Raw genomic sequence first — 20645 nt, forward strand, 5'->3', positions numbered from 1 at the left:
AGCTTTGTTCGTAGAGATGCTTCCTAAGGGCCACTTGACTTCACATTCCAGGATGTCTGGCTCTAGGTAAGTTGTCCCACCATCATGGTTATCTGGGTCATTAAGATCTTTTCTGTATAGTTCTCCTGTGAATTCTTGCCACCTCTTCCTAATATCTTCTGCTTCTGTTAGGTACATACCGTTTCTGTCCTTTATTTTACCCATCTTTGCATGAACTGTTCCCTTGGTATCTTTAATTTTCTTGAAGAGATCTCTAGTCTTTCCCATTCTATTATTTCCCTCTCTTTCTTTGCATTGATCATTTAGGAAGGCTTTCTTATCTCTCCTTGCTATTGTTTGGAACTCTCCATTCAGATGGATATATGTTTCCTTTTCTCCCTTTCCTTTTGCTTCTCTTCTTTTCTCAGCTATCTGTAAGCCCTCCTCAGACAACCATTTTCGCTTTTTGCATTTCTTTTTCTTGGGGACGGTTTCGATCACTGCCTCCTGTACAGTGTTAGGAACCTCTGTCCATAGTTCTTCAGGCACTCTGTCTATCAGATATAAACCTTTGAATCTATCTGTCACTTCCACTGTATAATCAAAAGGGATTAGATTTAGGTCATACCTGAATGGTCTAGAGGTATTCCCTACTTTCTTCAATTTAAGTCTGAATTTGGCAATAAGGAGTTCATGATCTGAGTCACAGTCAGCTCCCAGTCTTGTTTTCACTGACTATATAGAACTTCTCCATCTTCGACTGCAAAGAATATAATCAGTTTGATTTTGGTGTTGATCATCTGGTGAAGTCCATGTGTAGAGTCATCTCTTGTGTTGTTGGAAGAGGGTGTTTATTATGACTGGTGCATTCTCTTGGCAAAACTCTGTTAGCCTTTGCCCTGTTTCGTTTTGTATTCCAAGGCCAAACTTGCCTGTTACTCCAGGTGTCCCTTGACTTCCTATTTTTGCATTCCAGTTCCCTGTGATGAAAAGGACACCCTTTTTTGATGTTAGTTCTAGAAGGTCTTGTATGTCTTCACAGAAGTGTTCAACTTCAGCTTCTTTGGCATTAGTGGTTGGGGAATAGACTTGGATCACTGTGATATTGAATGGTTTGCCTTGGAAATGAACAGAGATCATTTTTTCGCTTTTTGAGACTGCACCCAAATATTGCATTTTGGACTCTTTTGTTGATACTGAGGGCTACTCCATTTCTTCTAAGGGATTCTTGCCCACAATAGTAGTTATAATGGTCACCTGAATTAAATTCACCCATTCTGGTCCATTTTAGCTTACTGATTCCTAAAATATTCATTCTTGCCATCTCCTGTTTGACCACTTCCAATTTACCTTGATTTATGGACTTCACATTCCAGGTTTCTATGCTTTGGACTTTACTTCCATCACCAGTCACATCCACAGCTGGATGCTGTTTTTGCTTTGATTCAGCCCCTTGCTTCTTTCTGGAGCTATTTCTCCACTCTTCTCTAGTAGCATATTGGGCACCTACTGACATGGGGAGTTCATCTTTCAGTGTCATATCCTTTTTGCTTTTTCACACTCTTCATGGGGTTCTCAAGGCAAGAATACTGAAGTGGTTTGCCATTCCCTTCAGCATGAAGTATGCTGAAAAGGAAAATACTGTCAACTTAGATAGACATGAAGATGCTCTCAGGTCTTTCCTAAACATCCTTAGAATTATGCTCCCTTCCTTAGGATCCCAAATGTTTTCTTACAATGTATTGTCACTAACCAAGCCCAAAGCGATCTCTTTTTTCTAGAGAAGTCAACTCCAAGTACAACTTGCCCAGAAAAAGAAGCCAAGTTACCCCAAAGAAATCTGACCAAGGTCAGGACTTAGAGAAAGGATGCCACGTGAACAATAAGAATTTCAGTAGGGGACTTCCCTGGACACTCCCAACGCAGGGGGCCTGGGTTCAATCCCTGATCCCGGAACTAGATCCCACATGCTGCAACTAAAGATTCCACATGTCACAACTAAGACCTGGCACAGTTAAATAAATGAATAAATTAAAAAAAAAAAGAATTTCAGTAGAATTAAGTTGATGTGAATTTACAACACCTACAGTTTGGTAAATGGTGCTACATCTATCCAGGTTTTGGTAATATTTGGAGAAAGCTGCCTCTGACCAATGTGTATTCTAAGCAAATTCCCTTCCTCCTCTCCTTGGGTCTCCTTACTACCAAGCTTTTCCTCTCTCCTTCCCTTCCCATCAGCTGGACTGCTTTCCTCTCAGTCGTGTTGCTGCCTTTGCTGCTCCAGTTCTGCATGGCACCCCAGTGAAACCATGAAGGGTGAAGGGAGAGGGGTGTCTACCCTCAAAGCACTCTGCTGTATCTATCACAGACTCAGGAAAGCCAGCGCTGCAGAGATGCGGTGATCTATCACAGACTCAGGAAAGCCAGCGCTGCAGAGATGCGGTGAACTGTGTCTCTCTTTGTACTGGCCAGATCTGTGACTGACCTCTAGCCAGTGTTGAGGACATCTGGGGTGCTGACTTCATCTCTGGCCTCGTCCTGCTTTTCCTACAGTCATGTTGTACTCTTCAGTTCAGTTCAGTCGCTCATTCGTGTCCGACTCTTTTCGACCCCATGAATCGCAGCACACCAGGCCTCCCTGTTCATCACCAACTCCCGGAGTTCACTCAGACTCATGTCCATCGAGTCGGTGATGCCATCCAGCCATTTCATCCTCTGTCGTCCCGTTTTCCTCCTGCCCCCAATCGCTCCCAGCATCAGAGTCTCTTCCAATGAGTCAACTCTTCTCATGGGGTGGCCAAAGTACTGGAGCTTCAGCTTTAGCATCATTCTCTCCAAAGAACACCCAGGGCTAATCTCCTTCAGAATAGACTGGTTGGATCTCCTTGCAGTCCAAGGGACTCTCAAGTCTTCTTCAATACCACAGTTCAAAAGCATCAATTCTTCGGTGCTCAGCTTTCTTCACAGTCCAACTCTCACATCTTTACATGACCACTGGAAAAACCATAGCCTTGACTAGAAGGATTTTTGTTGGCAAAGTAATGTCTCTGCTTTTCAATATGCTGTCTAGGTTGGTCATAACTTTTCTTCCAAGGAGTAAGCGTCTTTTAATTTCATGGCTGCAGTCACCCCCTTATTCCAACTTTCTTACTTGAAATATCTTAGAAGTAAATTAAGGTATAAATCATCACAATCCTAAATAATCACTTAGCTAGAAGGCAACTAGTGCATTTAACAGGGATAAGATGCAGGGAGAAATAGCAACTGTTGAATTGAAGCTGCAGCTCTCCTCTGTTTATTAATCAGACAGACCATGGCATGCCCAGAGATCTCATAGGCAGATGCTCACGAAAGGGAGAGCACTGGGCAGAGACACAGAAATTTAAAAACAAACAAAACTATGAGTCAACCTCTTCATTATAAAGCTGTAACACCAAGTTAGATTTTTAAAATTTATCATACAGGCAAAAATGCAGAGGTTTGAAAATACACTCTTTTGACGAGGTCATAGGGAAACAGACATGCTCATACACTGCTGGTGGGAGTGTAAATTGTTACAATCAGCACGGAGAGTAATCTGGAGATACCTATCAAAGTTATGAATGCATCTGACCTAGCAATCCCACATCTAAAACTTAATCCTACAAATATGCTACTGTATGCAAATGAGATCCATAAAAGTCTATTTGTTACAGCAAAAGATTGGAAACTCACGTGCCCAACAGTAGGGAGCTGTTTAATACATGGAATCCATCTCCATGAAGGAATGCTGTGGAAGTTTAGAGGGGAACTCTGTGTTGATAGGAAAAAGCAAGGTGAATACACTGTGAGTGGAGAAAGCAAGATGAGAAACAGTACGGATAATGGGCGTTTGTGTAAAATGTGCCGAAGGGAATATGACAGTTTGCACTTGCCGAAACATGCAAAAAATAAACTCAGGTGTGATATACAGGACCACCACGAGCAGCGACCATGAAGCGGGGGACCGGACAAGAGACGGAGGCGGGAGGGAGTCTTTCCACTGTATTCCTCTTTTACAAAGCACAGTTAAAACACTACCCAACTCACACACATCTACACCCACACATACTCCCACAGATCAAGAACGGTCTTTTTTTCCTCACTTGTTAAAAATTAGTAAGTTATTTATGTCTGGAAGAGGTTGGAATAAAGCACACGAAAATGTAAACGAGGGCTAATGCTAGGTTCTGCAAGTAGGGGACTCTATTTTCTTCTTTTTCCAAAACTTCAGAAATTAACAGGTATATTTCTGGAATTGAAATAATCCAATATGTATTTTCAATGTTAAAAAAAAAAGTTCACAGAATGGCCTCTGAATTTTCCAAATCCTCCTCCCTGAGTAAACTGTCTTGAGTAATTTTCTACCATCTCAGCCTTTCTGGATATTTAATCTCTTAAACTTTAATCTCTCTAAACTGCTCTCCAAGGAGAAGTCCTTTGGCCAATACTCCGCTAACTTATCAAATATTCATCAACTGCTTCCTTAGAAATAGAACCAGTTTTTGACCAGGCACATGATCAATTGGCTGAAAGACTTCATTCTGCAGCCTTTCTTGCTGCTGAGTCTGGAAGTTTTGGAGAATGATATGCAAGGAGAAGGGGAGTGGGTCTTCTAGAAGCTTTCCTCCCTTTCTCTTTCCTGCTGCCTGGAATATGAAAGAGATGGCGGCAGCCCCAGCAGCCACTGTGGAAAACTGAACCATTTCTTGGAGATGCTAGAGCAGAGGGCTGGAAGAAATCTGGGTCAGTGGAGACTCATGGCATTACTACAGCACAGATGGACTGAATCAGAACCTATATACGTGACAAGACGAAACCTTGCATGTTTGAGCCATTGTGTTTCAGATCTCTGCTACTTGCAGCTTAATAAAATTCTGTTACGAAGCACAAAGGGAAGATAAATAAAAAGCCCACTTTTCTTTCCTGGAGCTTATAGTTATTTCTTTTATTAGTCTACCTATAGTTATACGGACTAACATTGGGCAGAACCAGAGAGATACACATAGGCTGCCACATTTAAGAGAGGAGGGAGAATATCCCTCAACCTACAGAAACCAAAAGAAGGCTGTTGCTCACCATAGGATGCACCTTCAGTAAGTAGGATGAGCAGTGACCCCAAGAAGAGCTCAGGCATAGGAAAAAGGCCATCCTGTTGTCCAGCAAAAACATTATGTCGGGCCCCCCTCTGTGCAAGGCACAGGGTACCAGGGTGACAGGACTGTGCTCAGGGCCCCAGAAGCCCCTGTGTAGACTGGAGACAGGAAAAGAAGGAAGCATGGAGGGTTAGACATCCCCTTTCTCCCTTGCTCTACTTTCAGCTCAGCCCTGCGGAATGCAGCTCCAGGGAGAAAGGCCCTTCGAGTCAGCCTCCCCTTGAGGGTGAGCAGAGATTTGGAAGTGCTATTCCCTTAACACCTTCATTCTTGGGACTTTGTGATCATGGAATGTTACTGGGCAGGGCTGTAAACATGTTTTATTATTTTTTAAGATATGTAGATAACATTTATTTAGATTGAGAAAAGCAGCCACAAATTAAGTACGGAAAAGTCACAGATAACAGGCACATCACATAATCCAGAGAAATAGTCAAAGCGCTTTTCTTAATGAACTGCCTCTCATATCTCTGTAATACTCATTTTTTCTCTTGACTGAACTCTCTCCTATGACAGTCACATGACATTCTCACATGAGAGCAATTTTTAAAAGTAATTTTATTTTTAATTTTGGCTGTGTTGGGCCTTCACTGTTGCATGGGCTTTTCTAGTTGCAGGGAGGTGGGGCTACTCCCTAGATGTGATGCTGGGGCTTCTCACTGCAGTGGTTTCCCTTGCTGCACAGCACGGGCTCTAGGGCACGCAGACTTCAGTAGTTGTGGCTCCCAGTCTCTAGAGAGCAGGCTCAACAGTTACGGCACATGGGCTTAGCTACTCCGCAGCATGTGGGATCTTCCCAGCCCAGGGATCAAACCCATGTTTCCTGCATTGGCAGGTTGATTCTCTACTGCTGAGCCACCAGGGAAGCCCCAGTTCAGTTCAGTTCAGTCGCACAGTCGTGTCCGACTCTTTGCAACCCCATGGACTGCAGTACGCCAGGCCTCCCTGTCCATCGCCAACTCCTGGAGTTTACTCAAACTCATGTCCAGTGATGCCATCCAACCATCTCATCCCCTGTTGTCCCCTTCTCCTCCTGCCTTCAGTCTGTCCCAGCATCAGGGTCTGTTCCAAGGAGTCAGTTGTTTGCATCAGGCAGCCAAAGTATTGGAGTTTCGGCTTTAGCATCAGTCCTTCCAGTGAACACTCAGGATTGGTCTCCTTTACGGTGGACTGGTTGGATCTCCTTGCAGTCCAAGGGACTCGCAAGAGTGTTCTCCAACACCACAGTTCAAAAGCATCAATTCTTCGGTGCTCAGCTGTCTTTATGGTCCAACTCTGGGGGTGGGGAGGGAAGCCCCATGATGGCAATTTTGAAATATCCTTTTTTATAATGAGATGTGATGGTTATTAAGCTGTCTCTTAAGCCCAAATCATCTCTTCCATGCTCAGTTCTGGGAGGCTGGCCTGCCAACCATATTTGTGCTTTGCCATCTAGATCTGTTCAAATCTGCCCACAGGAGCCCAGGAAGGACACTGGAAGGCAGGGAAAGCAAGCGGGAACCTGCTCCTCTCTGTTATTTCTGTTAGCATCACCCCAGCAATGGTTCCTTACCACTTGAAGCTGTCCCTTTCTCTGGCTGTTAAATCATAGAATCCAATACATTACCTTTCTTGTTTAAACTGCTTTCAGCTTTTTTCTTTTTTCTATTTTCACTGGTAACCAAAACCTCATTAAATGATATAAGTATGGTTAATTTAAAGATACATGCACCCCAATGTTCACTGCAGCACTATTTACAATAGCCAGGACATGGAAACAACCTAAATGTCCATTGACAGAGGAATGGATAAAGAAGGTGTGGTGTGTATACACACACACACACACACACACACATACACACAGAGAGTATTACTCAGCCATAAGAAAGAATAAGGCAATGTGGTGTACACACACGCACACACACACACACACGCACACACACACAGATACAGAGAGTATTATTACTCAGCCATAAGAAAGAATAAGGCGATGTGGTGTACACACACACACACACACACACAGTATTACTCAGCCATAAGAAAGAATAAGGCAATGTGGTGTACACACACACACACACACACACACACGCACACACACACAGATACAGAGAGTATTATTACTCAGCCATAAGAAAGAATAAGGGGATGTGGCGTATACACACACACATACACACATATACACACAGAGAATATTGCTCAGCCACAAGAAAGAATAAGGCTATTTGCAGCAACATGGATGGCCCTAAAGGTTATCATACTAAGTGAAGGAAGCCAGAAAAAGACAAATATATATCACTTATATGTGGAATCTAAAAAATGATACAAATGAACTTATTTACAAAACAGAAATAGACCCACAGACATGGAAAACAAACTTATGGTTATCAAAAGGGAAAGGGGCAGGGAGGGATAAATTAGAAGGTTGGGATTAACATATATACACTACTATATATAAAACAGATAATCAACAAGGACCTATTGTATAACACAGGGAACTATACTTGATATTTTGTAATAACCTATAAGGGAAAATAATCTGAAAAAGAATCATATACATATAACTGAATCACTATACTATATATCCAAACTAACACTATTGCAAACAACTCTACTTCAATTTAAAAAAGAGAGAGAGAGAGAATTTACAGTGATTTACGGTCCAGTGATTAGGACTTGGCGCTTTTACTGCTGGGGCCCGAATCCAGCCCCTGGTCAGGGAACTGAGATCCCACAAGCTGAGCAGCACAGTCAGGAAAAAAAAAAAAAAAAAAGATGTTTTGCCACTTAAATATTATATAGAAAAAGACTTCTAAATTCTTCTTTAAAACAACTAAGCACAGAACAAATAAATAACATTGTTCATTTAAAGAGCTCAATTTAGGAAAAGACTTTTTCAGGTTCAAAGTAATACTTGTCTCATGATTCGTTAGCAAACACATTTCTTAGTTTCCCCAATCAGGGTTTTAATCATGAGAACTTTTGGCTTCTTCCTTACTCAGTCTGGATGTTTTTCTGCCCCAAATCATGTCACTGAAATCTGACTAGAATGAATGGCTTTGGCAGTAGCTTCTTCTTTTTTTATATTTTAAGACTTTGAGTCTTTTTTTTTTTTTTCCTGTGCTGGGTATTCTTTGCTGTCCTGGCTTTTCCCTAGTTGTGGTGAGCGGGGGCTGCTCTCTAGGGGCTGTGTGGGGGCTTCGCGTTACAGTGGCTTCTCTTGCTGAGGGGCACAGGCTCAGTAGGTGTGGCGTGTGGGCTTAGCTGCTCCTGGGCATGTGGGATCTTCCTGGACCAGGGATCAAACCTATGTCTACTGCATTGGTGGGTGCATTCTTTAACACTGAGCCCCCAGGGAAGCCCTGGCAGTAGCTTCCTAGATGAGACTCCTCTAACTATTATGGAATTTTCTATTCAGCCAGAAGCTGCTTACTTCTCAGCAAAGGCCCATAGAAGGGGGTAATGGGAAGACAGATGTCTTTCCCTAGGGCCCTGTTCAGTTTTCCTCATGTGTTAGAGAGGAACAGAGGGGAGATCAGTTGCGTAGTTTGACTTCATGAGATGTTAACGAGAATTAATTTTCCTAATCAAACATTCACTGGCAGTTCATCTTTCAGGGGGGAAGGAGAGGGATTAAACACACAGACAAATTCATCCCTATTTCTTGCTTCTACCACATTCAGCGTGTCCCAGCAGTAGGGGGTCTATGCTCTCTACACAATCATTCAGACAGACATCCGTGTTCCTGCTGTTGAGCAGCCCCTGCCACCCCCTAGGGCTCTGGAATCCCACATGGAAGCCTTTGCATCTCATCAACTGAGGATGAAAGAGAGACAGTGTGGAGGATTTCCAGAGAGATTTTTATGGGGTGAAGGTGATCTGTATCATGTCTACCCATTGTTCACAGGTCAGAATTAATCACAAACCTACATCTACCTGCAAGGGAACTTGGAAAATATGGTCTAATCGTGCCAGAAGGAAACAGAAATACAGTTTGGGGAACCCACATAGCCTGTCTCTATCACAGACATACAGTTTGGGGAACCCACATAGCCTGTCTCTACCACAGACATACCGCAAAGTCTGAATTGAAGTATTAGTTATTTCCTTAATAACTGGCAGGTTGCTTGTGGTAGGCAAAGGATTATTAAACCTCTTTTCCCTTCTGCATAAGAATTTGACCTTTGGTTAACTTTTGAGCTCTGTTTCCCTGGAAACCTGATAAGGGAAGAATGTCAAACTCTAGCCAAGCAAGATTGCCTATGATAAAAATGACCCCCGCTTAGTAAATTGCATTAGATGGGCAGAACTATAAATACTGGACAGAAAGTCAGGGCTTTGCGCATCTCTGAGTACAATGAGCCTTGTATAATTGGCATGTCCCTTGGAGGAATGCTAGAACCATGTCTGTGGAGCTGGTTCAGAGAAAGTGGCTCCTATAGGATATGAGAGTTTTAAGCCAGGAGACTCCTGCCCCCACCCTTCCTTCCTTGTGAGTCTAGTTCCTTCACCCCTCAGCTGTCACTCTGGGACCAAACCAAGCAGCTCCTGGGTAGCTGCATGGACTGCTTCATGGATGGGCACAACGGTTACTCCAGAGCAGAAAAATGCCCGCCGCTGCCTATGGGTGAGCTATGTTTCTATCCTGGGCAGACTGGTGCCAGTGGGGGCTATGAGCACAGAGATGACAGAAGCAGCAGGCACAGAATGCATGATGCCTAGGGCCCATGAGACTGTTAGCAATCCATGAAAAGGTATTAATTTCTTTTAAAATCAGAAGAAAATTATGAACTTTTAGGTGAAAGATAATGTTTTGATATATAATATAAATAGATTTGTCTCTATACCAATGTAACTGTATAATTACATGTACACAATTGAACATATGCAAATATAAGAATATTCATATAAATACATGTATTATATACTCAACATATATATTCAAATGAATATATTTATAAATTTTATTACATAATACTTTAGTCTCAGTGTTAGTCACTCAATTGTGTCCGACTTTTTGTGACCCATGGACTGCAGCCACCAGACTCCTCTCTGTCCAAGGGATTTCTCCAGGCATACTATCATGTAAGAAACGAAGTGCCAATCTATGTTCGAAACAGGATACGATGCTTGGGGCTGGTGCATGGGGATGATCCAGAGAGATGATATGGGGTGGGAGGTGGGAGGGGGATTCAGGATTGGGAGCTTGTATACACCCGTGGTGGATTCATGTCAATGTATGGCAAAACCAATACAGTACTGTAAAGTAAAATAAAGTAAAAAAAAAAGAATACTGGAGTGTCACGTCCTTCTCCAGGGGATCTTCCTAATCCAGGGATTGAAGCTGCAGATTCTTTACCATCTGAGCCACCAGGGAATCCCCATATAATACTTAATAAATATTTATTCACATAAATATATATACATATATTAATATATAGAGAGCCATGAAGGCAAACATGCTTAGGGCCGTGGAGATTGCAACATGGCACTGTATGACAGTCTCATGAGGCTAGTTTGAAGGTTTGGCAGAACCTAACGAGACCTCCATGGGTGTTACACATGAAATAGATGAGGTTTCAAAACAAATAGAAACTCTCTTTTTGTCATTAAACGGTCAGTATCTGTTCCAGAACAAACTGGACTTTTAATATCCCATAGTTAATCAGAATATGAAAAATAAAATACTTGTTTCTATGTCTTTGGTTCCTTTTCATGGTGGAGATAACATATGATTCAGTCCAGAAGGTTCTTACTGACCTGATTCCAACCCTTGAAGAAAGGTTCTGAGCACAGCAAGTTTCTGACATTACACATAAGTCAGAGACAATTCTGAAAAATCAACTCCAACATCTTCTTAAATTTGGCCACATGTAGATGGCCAAGGAGATCAGTTCCAAGAAAACTGTTGATGCCACAACCATATCCCTTCGGTTGTGCTGCTGACCCTGGCTTTTGCTGGTTGATACTGGTGCAGCCGGGGCCCCTCTTAGTCTTTCTGCTGCAAATGCTTCTTTTCTGCAAAACTGACTCTAAACAACCAACTTCCCAGGAGAACTAGACTCGTACAGAGGATATTTACTTTGTTTCAATCCAAGAGCGCACAGAAAAAACTTTTCTTCAATCGCACAGAAAAAACTTTTCTTCAAAACTGATCTTGGCTTTGGGCTTTGACTACTCCATGGCTTATTTAATCTTTTGCTATATAATATGACTGATTTTTTTCCTCCTTTCATCTTCTTAAGGATAATGGTTTGTTCTGGAGATTTAAAAGTGCTTTATTCGTCTATCTGTTCATCCATCCATCCATCCATCCATCCATCCCTCAAACCACAAGCAGATGACCTTTAAAGTTTTCAGTCTAGTCCCTTTAACGTCAATATAAGGAAATCAAAGCCCAAAGCTATTAATCAACTTGCTTGAATTCACACAGAGGCAGTTAGAAGTTAGGCTGCAGGAGAGAGTCAAGCTCCCCAGCTCCCGGTTTACACTATCTCACGTAAATGCTTTCAAAAAGGATGTCAGCAGGTCTGGAGTTAGGTAGATAGAATCAGGAGGAAGAACAGAGCTTAGCACTTGGAAAAGGACAGCTGGTGGCCAGGGCTGGGGATTGTTGATGAAGAGACTGGGCCTACAGACTGTTCAGAGGCCCTGTTTCACCAGGCACAAGATGAATTGAGCCTCCTTGGGCCCTGCAGGTTCTAAAGGCTCTTGTTCAACACACCAGAGGCACAGAAGATGGTACCCATCTGTGGGACGTTTCCTCCAACACAGCACAGCACTTTGAGAGTTTTGCCAAAGCGAGTCAAGCAAGAGTCATACAGTATTTTGTCTGAAAGGGCTCTTAAGCTCCTTGCCCTGAGTCATCTGAGGAACAGCAGCACATGAAACGCTGACATTCAGAAAGAGGGTTAAGCCTCCCATTAAACTGGAGCATTTGTAGTCAGAAACGAAAGCAGAAGGCTTGCTATAAAGGCAAAACCGGGGCTTACATTTCTGGTCAACAGAGTCTATGGACAAACATGACTTTTCCAAACAAAGGGGTATGAGTAGCAAATTCTGACCATATGTCACAGCTAACGGGAAAGTCAACTTGAGAATGACCCCCTTTCTGGGTAGCTCATCTCCTAATAAAGGAATCAATGAAACGCTACAAAAGAGGACAAAGACAAGGTCTATTTCGTCCTTTACAACCACGGTTACAGCCAGCACTTACATAGCACTGTCTGTGTTGGTTTGTGTCCTGAAAAGCCTTATATGTATCAACTCACCTAATCATCAGAGCACTTTTATGAAGGAGCTAATAAAAGTAGCTAAGAGGAACTAAGCTCAGAGAGGTAAAGTAATTTGCCTAAGGTCACACAGTTAGTAAGGAGCAGAGCTGGGTTATGAACCCAAAGGCTGATGTTAACCTACATGCTAACCTCTCTCTCACTTAGAATTAAGAACGTAAGAAATACCATTCTGAATTAGACCCAGAGTCCAGGATCCATCCACCTACCCCTTTACCCTCAGGTGGCAAGCACTGAGCTGGGCTGTGTATTTATCAGGATGAGCAAACACAGAAGCTGTCTCCAGCTTCGCTGGCATGCTCTTCAAGCCAAGAGATTCAATGGCAGCCTCGTGGTGGCACCATGCCCACTCCCCTGGCTGTGGCAGAGGTACTGGTTCTCTTGGAACCAAGTGTGTGGTGATGTTCGGGGCTCATTTCTACATACCTGGTCTAGATCCCACTTCTCCAGCTCTTTCAGATACTACAGGTACTTAATTCCTTATATGAAATCACATTTTCTTTAAAATGATGAGAGCGGTGTCTGCTTTCTATATCTGAGCTGTGACCAAAACATTAATCTAAAGGGCTAACGGATGAAGGTTAAATAAGAAGTGCCTCTAGCTAATAGAGTAAAGAGGAGTGGCTCTAAGAGTCAACTCATTTGCATCAGAGCAGGAGAAAGGTACTCTGGGAGGAAGCCTGGGGCTGAGTAGGGCCCCAAGATCCAGGGGAGAGAGCCCAGATACACAGCACTGGTCAGAGCTGAGGCAGGAATCCCTCGCCAGACCAGGTCTATGTCTTTCCTGAGTGCCCCAGGAAGCCCAGGACATCCCAACTAGATGATGTGTAGAAACAGCATGGAGCTAGAGAGAAAGCACTAATTTTTCCTAGAGCTGAGGACCAAACTGGGAGAACAGATGGACAGAAAGTTGCCTAGCCAAGGTCCATCTTTAAAGCTAGATGGAGCTGGACTCTGCTTCTAGTCTGGACACCTGTTATTTTCTATCTGTATATATTTTTGTCCCAACGACTCTTCCAAAAAATGATAAAAATATATGTAGTGCATTCAGGATGTACCCCAAAACATTTCTCAGGCACCCATTATGTGCATGATACCACTATAGCAGGGAAACTATGGCAGTAGACGCACCAGATCAAATCCCTGTCCTCACAGGGCTTACACCTGTGACTTAGTATTTCTTTACCTCCAAAAGACATTGAAAAGCCCAAACAGGTCAAAATTATCTGTAATCCCATCAAAAATTCTTTCTCTACATATATAAAGCAAGAAGCCAGAGTTCCTCCTTGTCCATTCGACCCTTCCTATTCCCCATAAGTAACCATTATACATTTTTCCTAAAATTTTAAATACTTATTAAGTATACATACCCACATACTTTTTATTTTATTGTTTTTTAAAAGAAAATTAAGATAACACTTTACAGAATAATCTACAACACTTTTCACCCAATAGACCACAAACCACTGTTTGAGTTCTCCAAGTAGAACCTAAGGATCCAAACACAGTCATTGTTGAGTATGTATAGATTTCACTTTTTGGTTGCATAGCACTTCACTTGGTCTCTGGATTAATATTATTCAATCCCCTCAAGCTACACATATACTGTCTGCCTTGCCCCCACTTCCACTCATGGACCTTTAGGAGTTTTGCTGAATGAGTTGATAGTATTACTGACTCACTATACAGGAAGTGTGTGCAACAAGGGAGAGTTCATTTTCCAAAGGCAACGGCTGCTCAGACAGGGTTCTGAGGTCTGGGGAAATGACTGAGTTGGTGGCAGGGAGATAAAGTCTAGGAAACTGATCATTGTCTTTGTCATGCTCAAGATTTAGAGATAACAGGTTTATGTGAAGTTGGCCAAATCAGCCACCACGATGGTCAAAAAAAAACTGAAAAGACCTTAGTAATTTAGTGGTTACTTTCCCATTGTTAATGACAGCAGCTACTTGCCTCTCAACAATCTTTGAAGATGCAAATTTCATCATGCATCTTCAGTTCCATCACATCTTGTAGAACCAGTCTACACTGCCATATTTAATACTGGTAATTTTTTAAATGACAAAACTACAACTGATCAATTATCTGAGTGATTTTATCAGTATTTTTTTAGATCATTGAACAAAGGATGGGAACTTGTATTACTAAGTTGAGTGCCAGTTGCTAAGGTCTTCGGTGTCTTGGTGGGTGACTTCAGCACCATCAGTTAGTATTTCTAGAACCTCCATGAGAACCATGGTGCAGTGACTGGAAGCTTTGTGTTGCCAGCAAACACGGGGTCGGGTCCTGGCCACCTGTGTGCCTGTGGCAAGTCACTGCGGCCTTCGTAGGTCTCTGATAATAATACCTCTCTGGCCTACTTGCGTGAGGATAAAAGGGGAACCAAATGCAGGGGACTCTTCAAGTATCAGCTACTATATGAATAAATGGAAGGAAGAACCTGCATGTCACTAGGTGATAGTGGGTAACCTTAGCTCCTGTCTACATGCCCACCTTGGAGAGTCAACACCCTGAAGCTGAACCCCTCACTGGATCATAGTCCCCACTAACAGCTCATTCAACTCTCCATGAAAGCCTTAGCAAATAGAGTGAATTCTGTGGACTATTTCACAGGAAGATGGGAGAGAAGATTCCTTCATCCACTCCACACCAAAACCTAATGAGCTTTTCTGTCAGAAACATTTATTCTTCCTTGAAAGCTCATCTTTGGCCACCAGCAACCTGATCGCTTTCCTCCTTGTCTAACAGAGACTACCCAGCCTCAATGGCTCTAGCCTTTCTTTACCCTTTATCTTCCCTTTGGGTCTTTCTGTGCCTCACTCTGCCACCTCCCTCTTCCCTTTGCCATCAAGGTGTGGTACAGTAATTACCGCATTCATCTTGGATGTTCTTACCATTTTCCGACTCCCTGCTCAAAACATCCTTGTGAGGTTCTCCTACTCTCCTTATAAAGTGGTGAAAGTGAAAGTCACTCAGTCATGTCTGACTCTTTGTGACCCCATGGACTATACAGTCCATGGAATTCTCCAGGCCAGAATACTGGAGTGGGTAACCTTTCCCTTCTTCAGGGGATCTTCCCAACCCAGGGATCAAACCCAGGTCTCCCGCATTGCACGCAGATTCCTTACCAGCTGAGCCACAAGGGAAGCCCATAAAGTGATGGGGGCATTTTAAATAACAACTGTTCTTGCTGACATCAACTTTTATTTTCTTTGCATAATATTACTCGGTAATTCTGTTATTCTTAGGTCCAGAAACCTAGGCACTGTCTAAAGCCAGCCCCTCATCTAGCACTTACGGACTTGCGTAAGGTGACAGGACAGGTCTGGGCCACTGACAAAGTAGAGCTGACCCCCAATCCATTGTTCATCTCACGGCTTTAAGCCTGTGGTACAAATAAACTGGGAAGCTTTCAGATTCAGGGGAATCCAGAACTCTGGACTAGAAGAGCCTTAGGTTTCATCTTGAACAAATCCTTCATTTTAAACAGCTTAACATGGAAACTTTTTTTTTAGTCTCTGAATCCTAAAAACACAGCACAGATTAGCCGGTTACTTTAAAACATATGTACTTGCCTGGTGGGTATGATTTCCAGGAACATATACAGACTTGAACTGTTTCATGAGGTTCCGAGCTCCAGCAATATCCCGAAGCGAAGTGAAGAGTTCATCCACAGCACTTTTGGATTTGTGAAATGTCAGGTTAATTGAAGAGTCACAGCCTGAAACAGTCCAGAGATATTTTCTTGGGTGAACAAATCTTTAAACTGAGTTTTAATCATGACAGGCTGAGCTCCATGTAACATAGTTGGGTTCCTCTTTTTTTTTTTTAACCCTATTTCCCCCTGGCTGTTCACCAATTGGGCTGTTTCAATCATCCCTGAGCAAGGAAACACACTAAGTATAAATGCCTTTGACAGAAGTAGAACTCAGAATTGCCCGGGATTGCAGCCACTGGCTTCAACCGCTAGACTGTAGAAGTTTCACAAAAAGAAAGCTCCCTAGGGTCTTATCCTTAGAAAACAGCTCTGAGAAAGGAGGAGGAGACATAGAGGAAAATACAACAGAGGACTGGGATGAGCCGCTCACACTTGAATCCCACCAACGGTTTCCATAAAATAGAACAGCCAGAACGAGAAAGCTCATAGAGCTGCTCCAATAACAGAACTTGCTGGGCTGGGCATCTAATGTGCTAACAAAGCATACGGCGTATTTCAAAAGGCAACCATTCCAAGCTGATCAAACACAAAGGGGGCCTTATATGGAGACCGTTCTCGGAAATGGTTCTATTTCTTTTTGAAACTTATAATAGATGGATTTATCCTCTATCTTGTTAGAAGCCTATTCAGAAGAGGAATGATTACGGTAAGTTAGAAGTTCAAAAAATAAAGACAGACTTAAGATGAGAATTTTGGGGTGTTGAAATGCTGCAGATATAGGAATTCATCAATCCTCATATCACCCTTATGAGGCAGGAGCTATTCTTTCTATTTTAAGGATAAGAGAGATGAGATCCGGAGAGATTAAGGAGCACCGCCGCTAGCACGCTGACAATGCTCGGTCCACACTGGCTCAGTCACTGCGGGCCGTGTGCAGGTCTGGAGAGCAGATCTTATGGCCTCTGTGTCCTTCCTCAAGTACCTGCACGCCTGTCTCTGTATCTGTTTCTGTGTCTCTCTTCCTGTCTGAGGGCTTCTTCTGGTTAGAAGCATGGAAGTCAGCACTCAGAAGCAACAACACAATTGTTGGGGGGATAGTAACAACTGGGGACAGTTGGAACGATTCTGAATTGTGGTCTCCATAGTCTGATGGGGAGGGGGTGGTAGGGCTGAGTCCTAGTTGCCCACAACAGTAACTCACTCATGAATGCCTTCACTACTGAGCTTTCTTCCCCGCCTTGTCTCACTTCCCTACTTCCTGACCACACTGCCTGGGACATCTTCTCAAATATAGTACTTGCACTCAACCCTTGTCTCAGGAAACCAGAGCTTCCAGGGCGATTTGAACACAGGCAGCCTAGACCTTCCCAGATAGTACGGTGGTAAAGAATCTGCCCATCAATGCAGGAGATGCTAGAGACACAGGTTCGATTCCTGGATCGGGAAGATCCCCTGGAGTAGGAAATGGCAACCCACTCCAGTATTCTTGCCTGGGAAATCCCATGGACTAAGGAGCCTGGGGGCCTACAGTCCCTGGGGTCACAAAAGAGTTGGACATGAGTTAGTGACTAAACATCAAGAACAACAGCAGTTTATACAATTTTTTATTTGGTCTCTTTCAAGTTTTTTGAAAAGTGAGGATGATAATGTTCTTCCATTAGGCTGAGAGGGATAAAACCATATCCTGGATTGTAGAGTACTGAAAATAATAAACTACATGTGGAAGTTGTGGATTATACATTAGAATTAGATTAAGCAAAGGCTGTGTAATTCCAAAGAGGCAGGTTGACTGTGGAGCAGGTTGTTGATAGAAATGTTTACAAGTAAACTGAACTCAAACCCAACAGAAAAATAAAACTGTCAAAGAAATTGTTGGGAAAAAACTCCTAAATTTATAAATAAACTAAAATTTCCCTGAAAACCAGTTAATATTCTCCACTGTTCAAATCAACTGTACAACGGCAACTTCTTCCAAACCATCATCTCGTTCTGATGTGTCTGTTATCCTCAAAGCAAGTGCTCTACAATGGACATGCTTCCGGGACACCAGGCCAAAGGGGTCTCATTGTTATCATCTCTGAGCATTTTCATAATTATATCAATCTTCACCAAAAGCAGGGTTTACATTCAGTTACCCAAACCCTATAAAGAAAAGTCATACACACACACACGAGAAATGTGGATCAAAGAAGACAAATGATGTGCAAAAGCACATCACCATCTCCAGCAAAATGTCCTTCTGATCACAGGCCTGACCTCTTCCATATATACTGCCTCCTGCCTTTCAGAATACCTCCTTTGTGAATGCAGCTCATTCCAAACTCATGCTGCAACTAATAATAGCTAAAGGAGATGTGGGTGCAAAAGTTATGAAATGGGATGAATTCTTTTTCTGTGTAAAAGCTATAATCACTTAAAGCTCACCTAAATAACCACTTACATCAGGCACTATTCTAAGAAGTTTATAGATATTAGCTCATTTAATCTCCAGAGAAAACCAATGAAGTAAGTACTATTATTATTACTCCCATTTTGCAGATGGGGAAACTGAGCCATGAGAAGTAACACATGGTCACTCAATGAAAGCAGTAAAGCTATGATGCAAAGCCTGTGGTCTAACTCCCAAGATAGTCGTATTAGCCACTCCACTCTACTGCCTTCATATGTGCTGGAGGCCACATATATAAAAGGCTAGTAAAGCACTTTTTGTTGTTCAGCCACCTAGTTGTGCCTTTTGCGACCCCATGGACTGCAGCACGTCAGGCTTCCCTGTCCTTCACCATCTCTGGAAGCTTGCTCAAACTCTTGTCCATTGAGTCGGTGACGCCATCCAACCATCTCATCCTCTGTTGTTCCCTTCTCCTCCTGCCCTCAATCTTTCCCAGCATTAGAAGTGCTTTTAAAATGGAATGAGTGGCAGATGCCTTTCTTGGGAAGATGTGGGCCCATCCCTGGGGGTAGATGCTAATAGTGTGGTTTGCAGTTATACCCCTGGCCTGTCTTTTGCATCCATACAAGGTGTGGGATCTTGGGATCTCCCAGGACTGCTGCACACCCTCCATCGGATCTCTGTCCTGTAAGGCACTATATTCAGTTACTTCTTAGAAGCCCCTGACAGCCTGTTCCATTAAGCCAGCTTATGAGATAACGGTGTTTTGTGAGGGAACGCTAAGTGTACAGTTCCAGTCAATTCTCATTTAATCCACTTAGTTTAATAGATAATAAAGCAGAAGCTGATCCTAGCCTTTGGCCAAGCACAATCTGTGTACTTCAGTTGCCTGCTTCTTGATAAGGGAGGCCCCCAACCCCCAGGGCACCCTTGAGTTCGTCTAAAATGGGGTATGACTCATGCCCCTGCAATTCCTTTCTCTGGAGGGCTTGGCAATCTCAGGCAGGGGTCCAGTTACTTCTCCAAGCAACCAAATAGGGCTCCAGTGTCCATGTCTGCCCTCGCCAGGCCCCTCTCACCCGTCTCCGCTTACTGAAGTGGCTTTCCTTGGGCAGAGGGAGGAGAGCAGTTTTCATGGCTGTGAGTGCTGCAGGGACCCACAGTTCAGGCAACAACAAAGTTAAAGTGGAGAGCAAGCTGAGTAGCTGAGCGATCCTTTTGGGAGGGCCGAAATGAAGCTGAACCCCTCTCCAGTCTGCCTACCCCTTCTGTTTGGTTCTTGCATGAAGCAGATTTTAAACTTTGCAGGGTGTGGGGAACTTTTTTCAAAAGAGCCTGGCTTCCAGACTTTGGGTTTCATTTCTTAGGTATTCAGGGAAAAAAAGCATCTTGCAACAGGAGGCTGCCTTATCCAAAGCTTCAGTCTGGATTAGAGATGTAGCACCTCACTTAAGGTCTTCCAACACACACACACACACACACACACACACACACACACACACGTGGAACCTTTGTGGGTGGATAAGCTGGGGAGCATGGTTGGAATAGGATTTGAAATGCCTCCCTATTTAGAGATATTACTCTCTTCACAGCTGTAAAGTTCCCTCACATCTGAGTAGGAAAAGCTAGGGTCAAAGAATATCATTGGAGCCTGGTCAAGAGGTTCTTTTCTTATCTGGACTCAAATTATCCAAAGATGGCCTCCTCATCCTTCTTCTAGCCCAAGGTTGAGAACATCAGACCCATTTTTCCAATTTGTATCCAGCCCTCCTGCCTCTCTGCAAACCCTTGGCAGCAGGGGACCCACCTCTGTGGGATCCCCAGGAAGTTAGAGAAAGGGTTGGCTTGGGAGGGCAAGACTGCCAGAAAGGACAGAGCGCTGGGAGGTCATGACCTCCCTCATCCATCCGGCTGTCTTATGTTGCCTTTTCTCTCTTTTCAAGCCATTGTTTTAAAGATGGAGTCATTTTTTCATGGCTCTCAATAAAAGGTTGGTAAATGAAAACAAAACCAAACACAATAAAAAACCCAAATAAACCTTAGCGAGTGGTGTCACATCTGAAATCTCTTAGGGAGACTGTGTAAAACCACTCTTATGTAGGGCAGTCCTGGTAATATTTATAGTAGAAGCCCTCCTTTTCAAATGTGCTTGGGACCAGTAGGTGTTAGGAGTCATT

The 20645-nt window shown here is 43.2% G+C and overlaps 1 protein-coding gene across 1 annotated transcript in view; it reads right to left on the reverse strand.

Moving 5' to 3' along the window:
• The window catches only part of SCFD2 (sec1 family domain containing 2), a 399990-nt gene that overhangs the window by 32180 nt on the left and 347165 nt on the right, over positions 1 to 20645 (reverse strand). Inside the window, exon 6 of the mRNA XM_005681611.3 lies at positions 15997 to 16142. Within this exon, the coding sequence (XP_005681668.2) occupies positions 15997 to 16142 (146 nt within the window). The remainder of the gene's footprint in view (positions 1 to 15996; positions 16143 to 20645) is intronic.

The sequence above is a fragment of the Capra hircus genome, chromosome 6 (genome assembly GCF_001704415.2).
Source record: "Capra hircus breed San Clemente chromosome 6, ASM170441v1, whole genome shotgun sequence".
NCBI lineage: Eukaryota > Metazoa > Chordata > Mammalia > Artiodactyla > Bovidae > Capra > Capra hircus.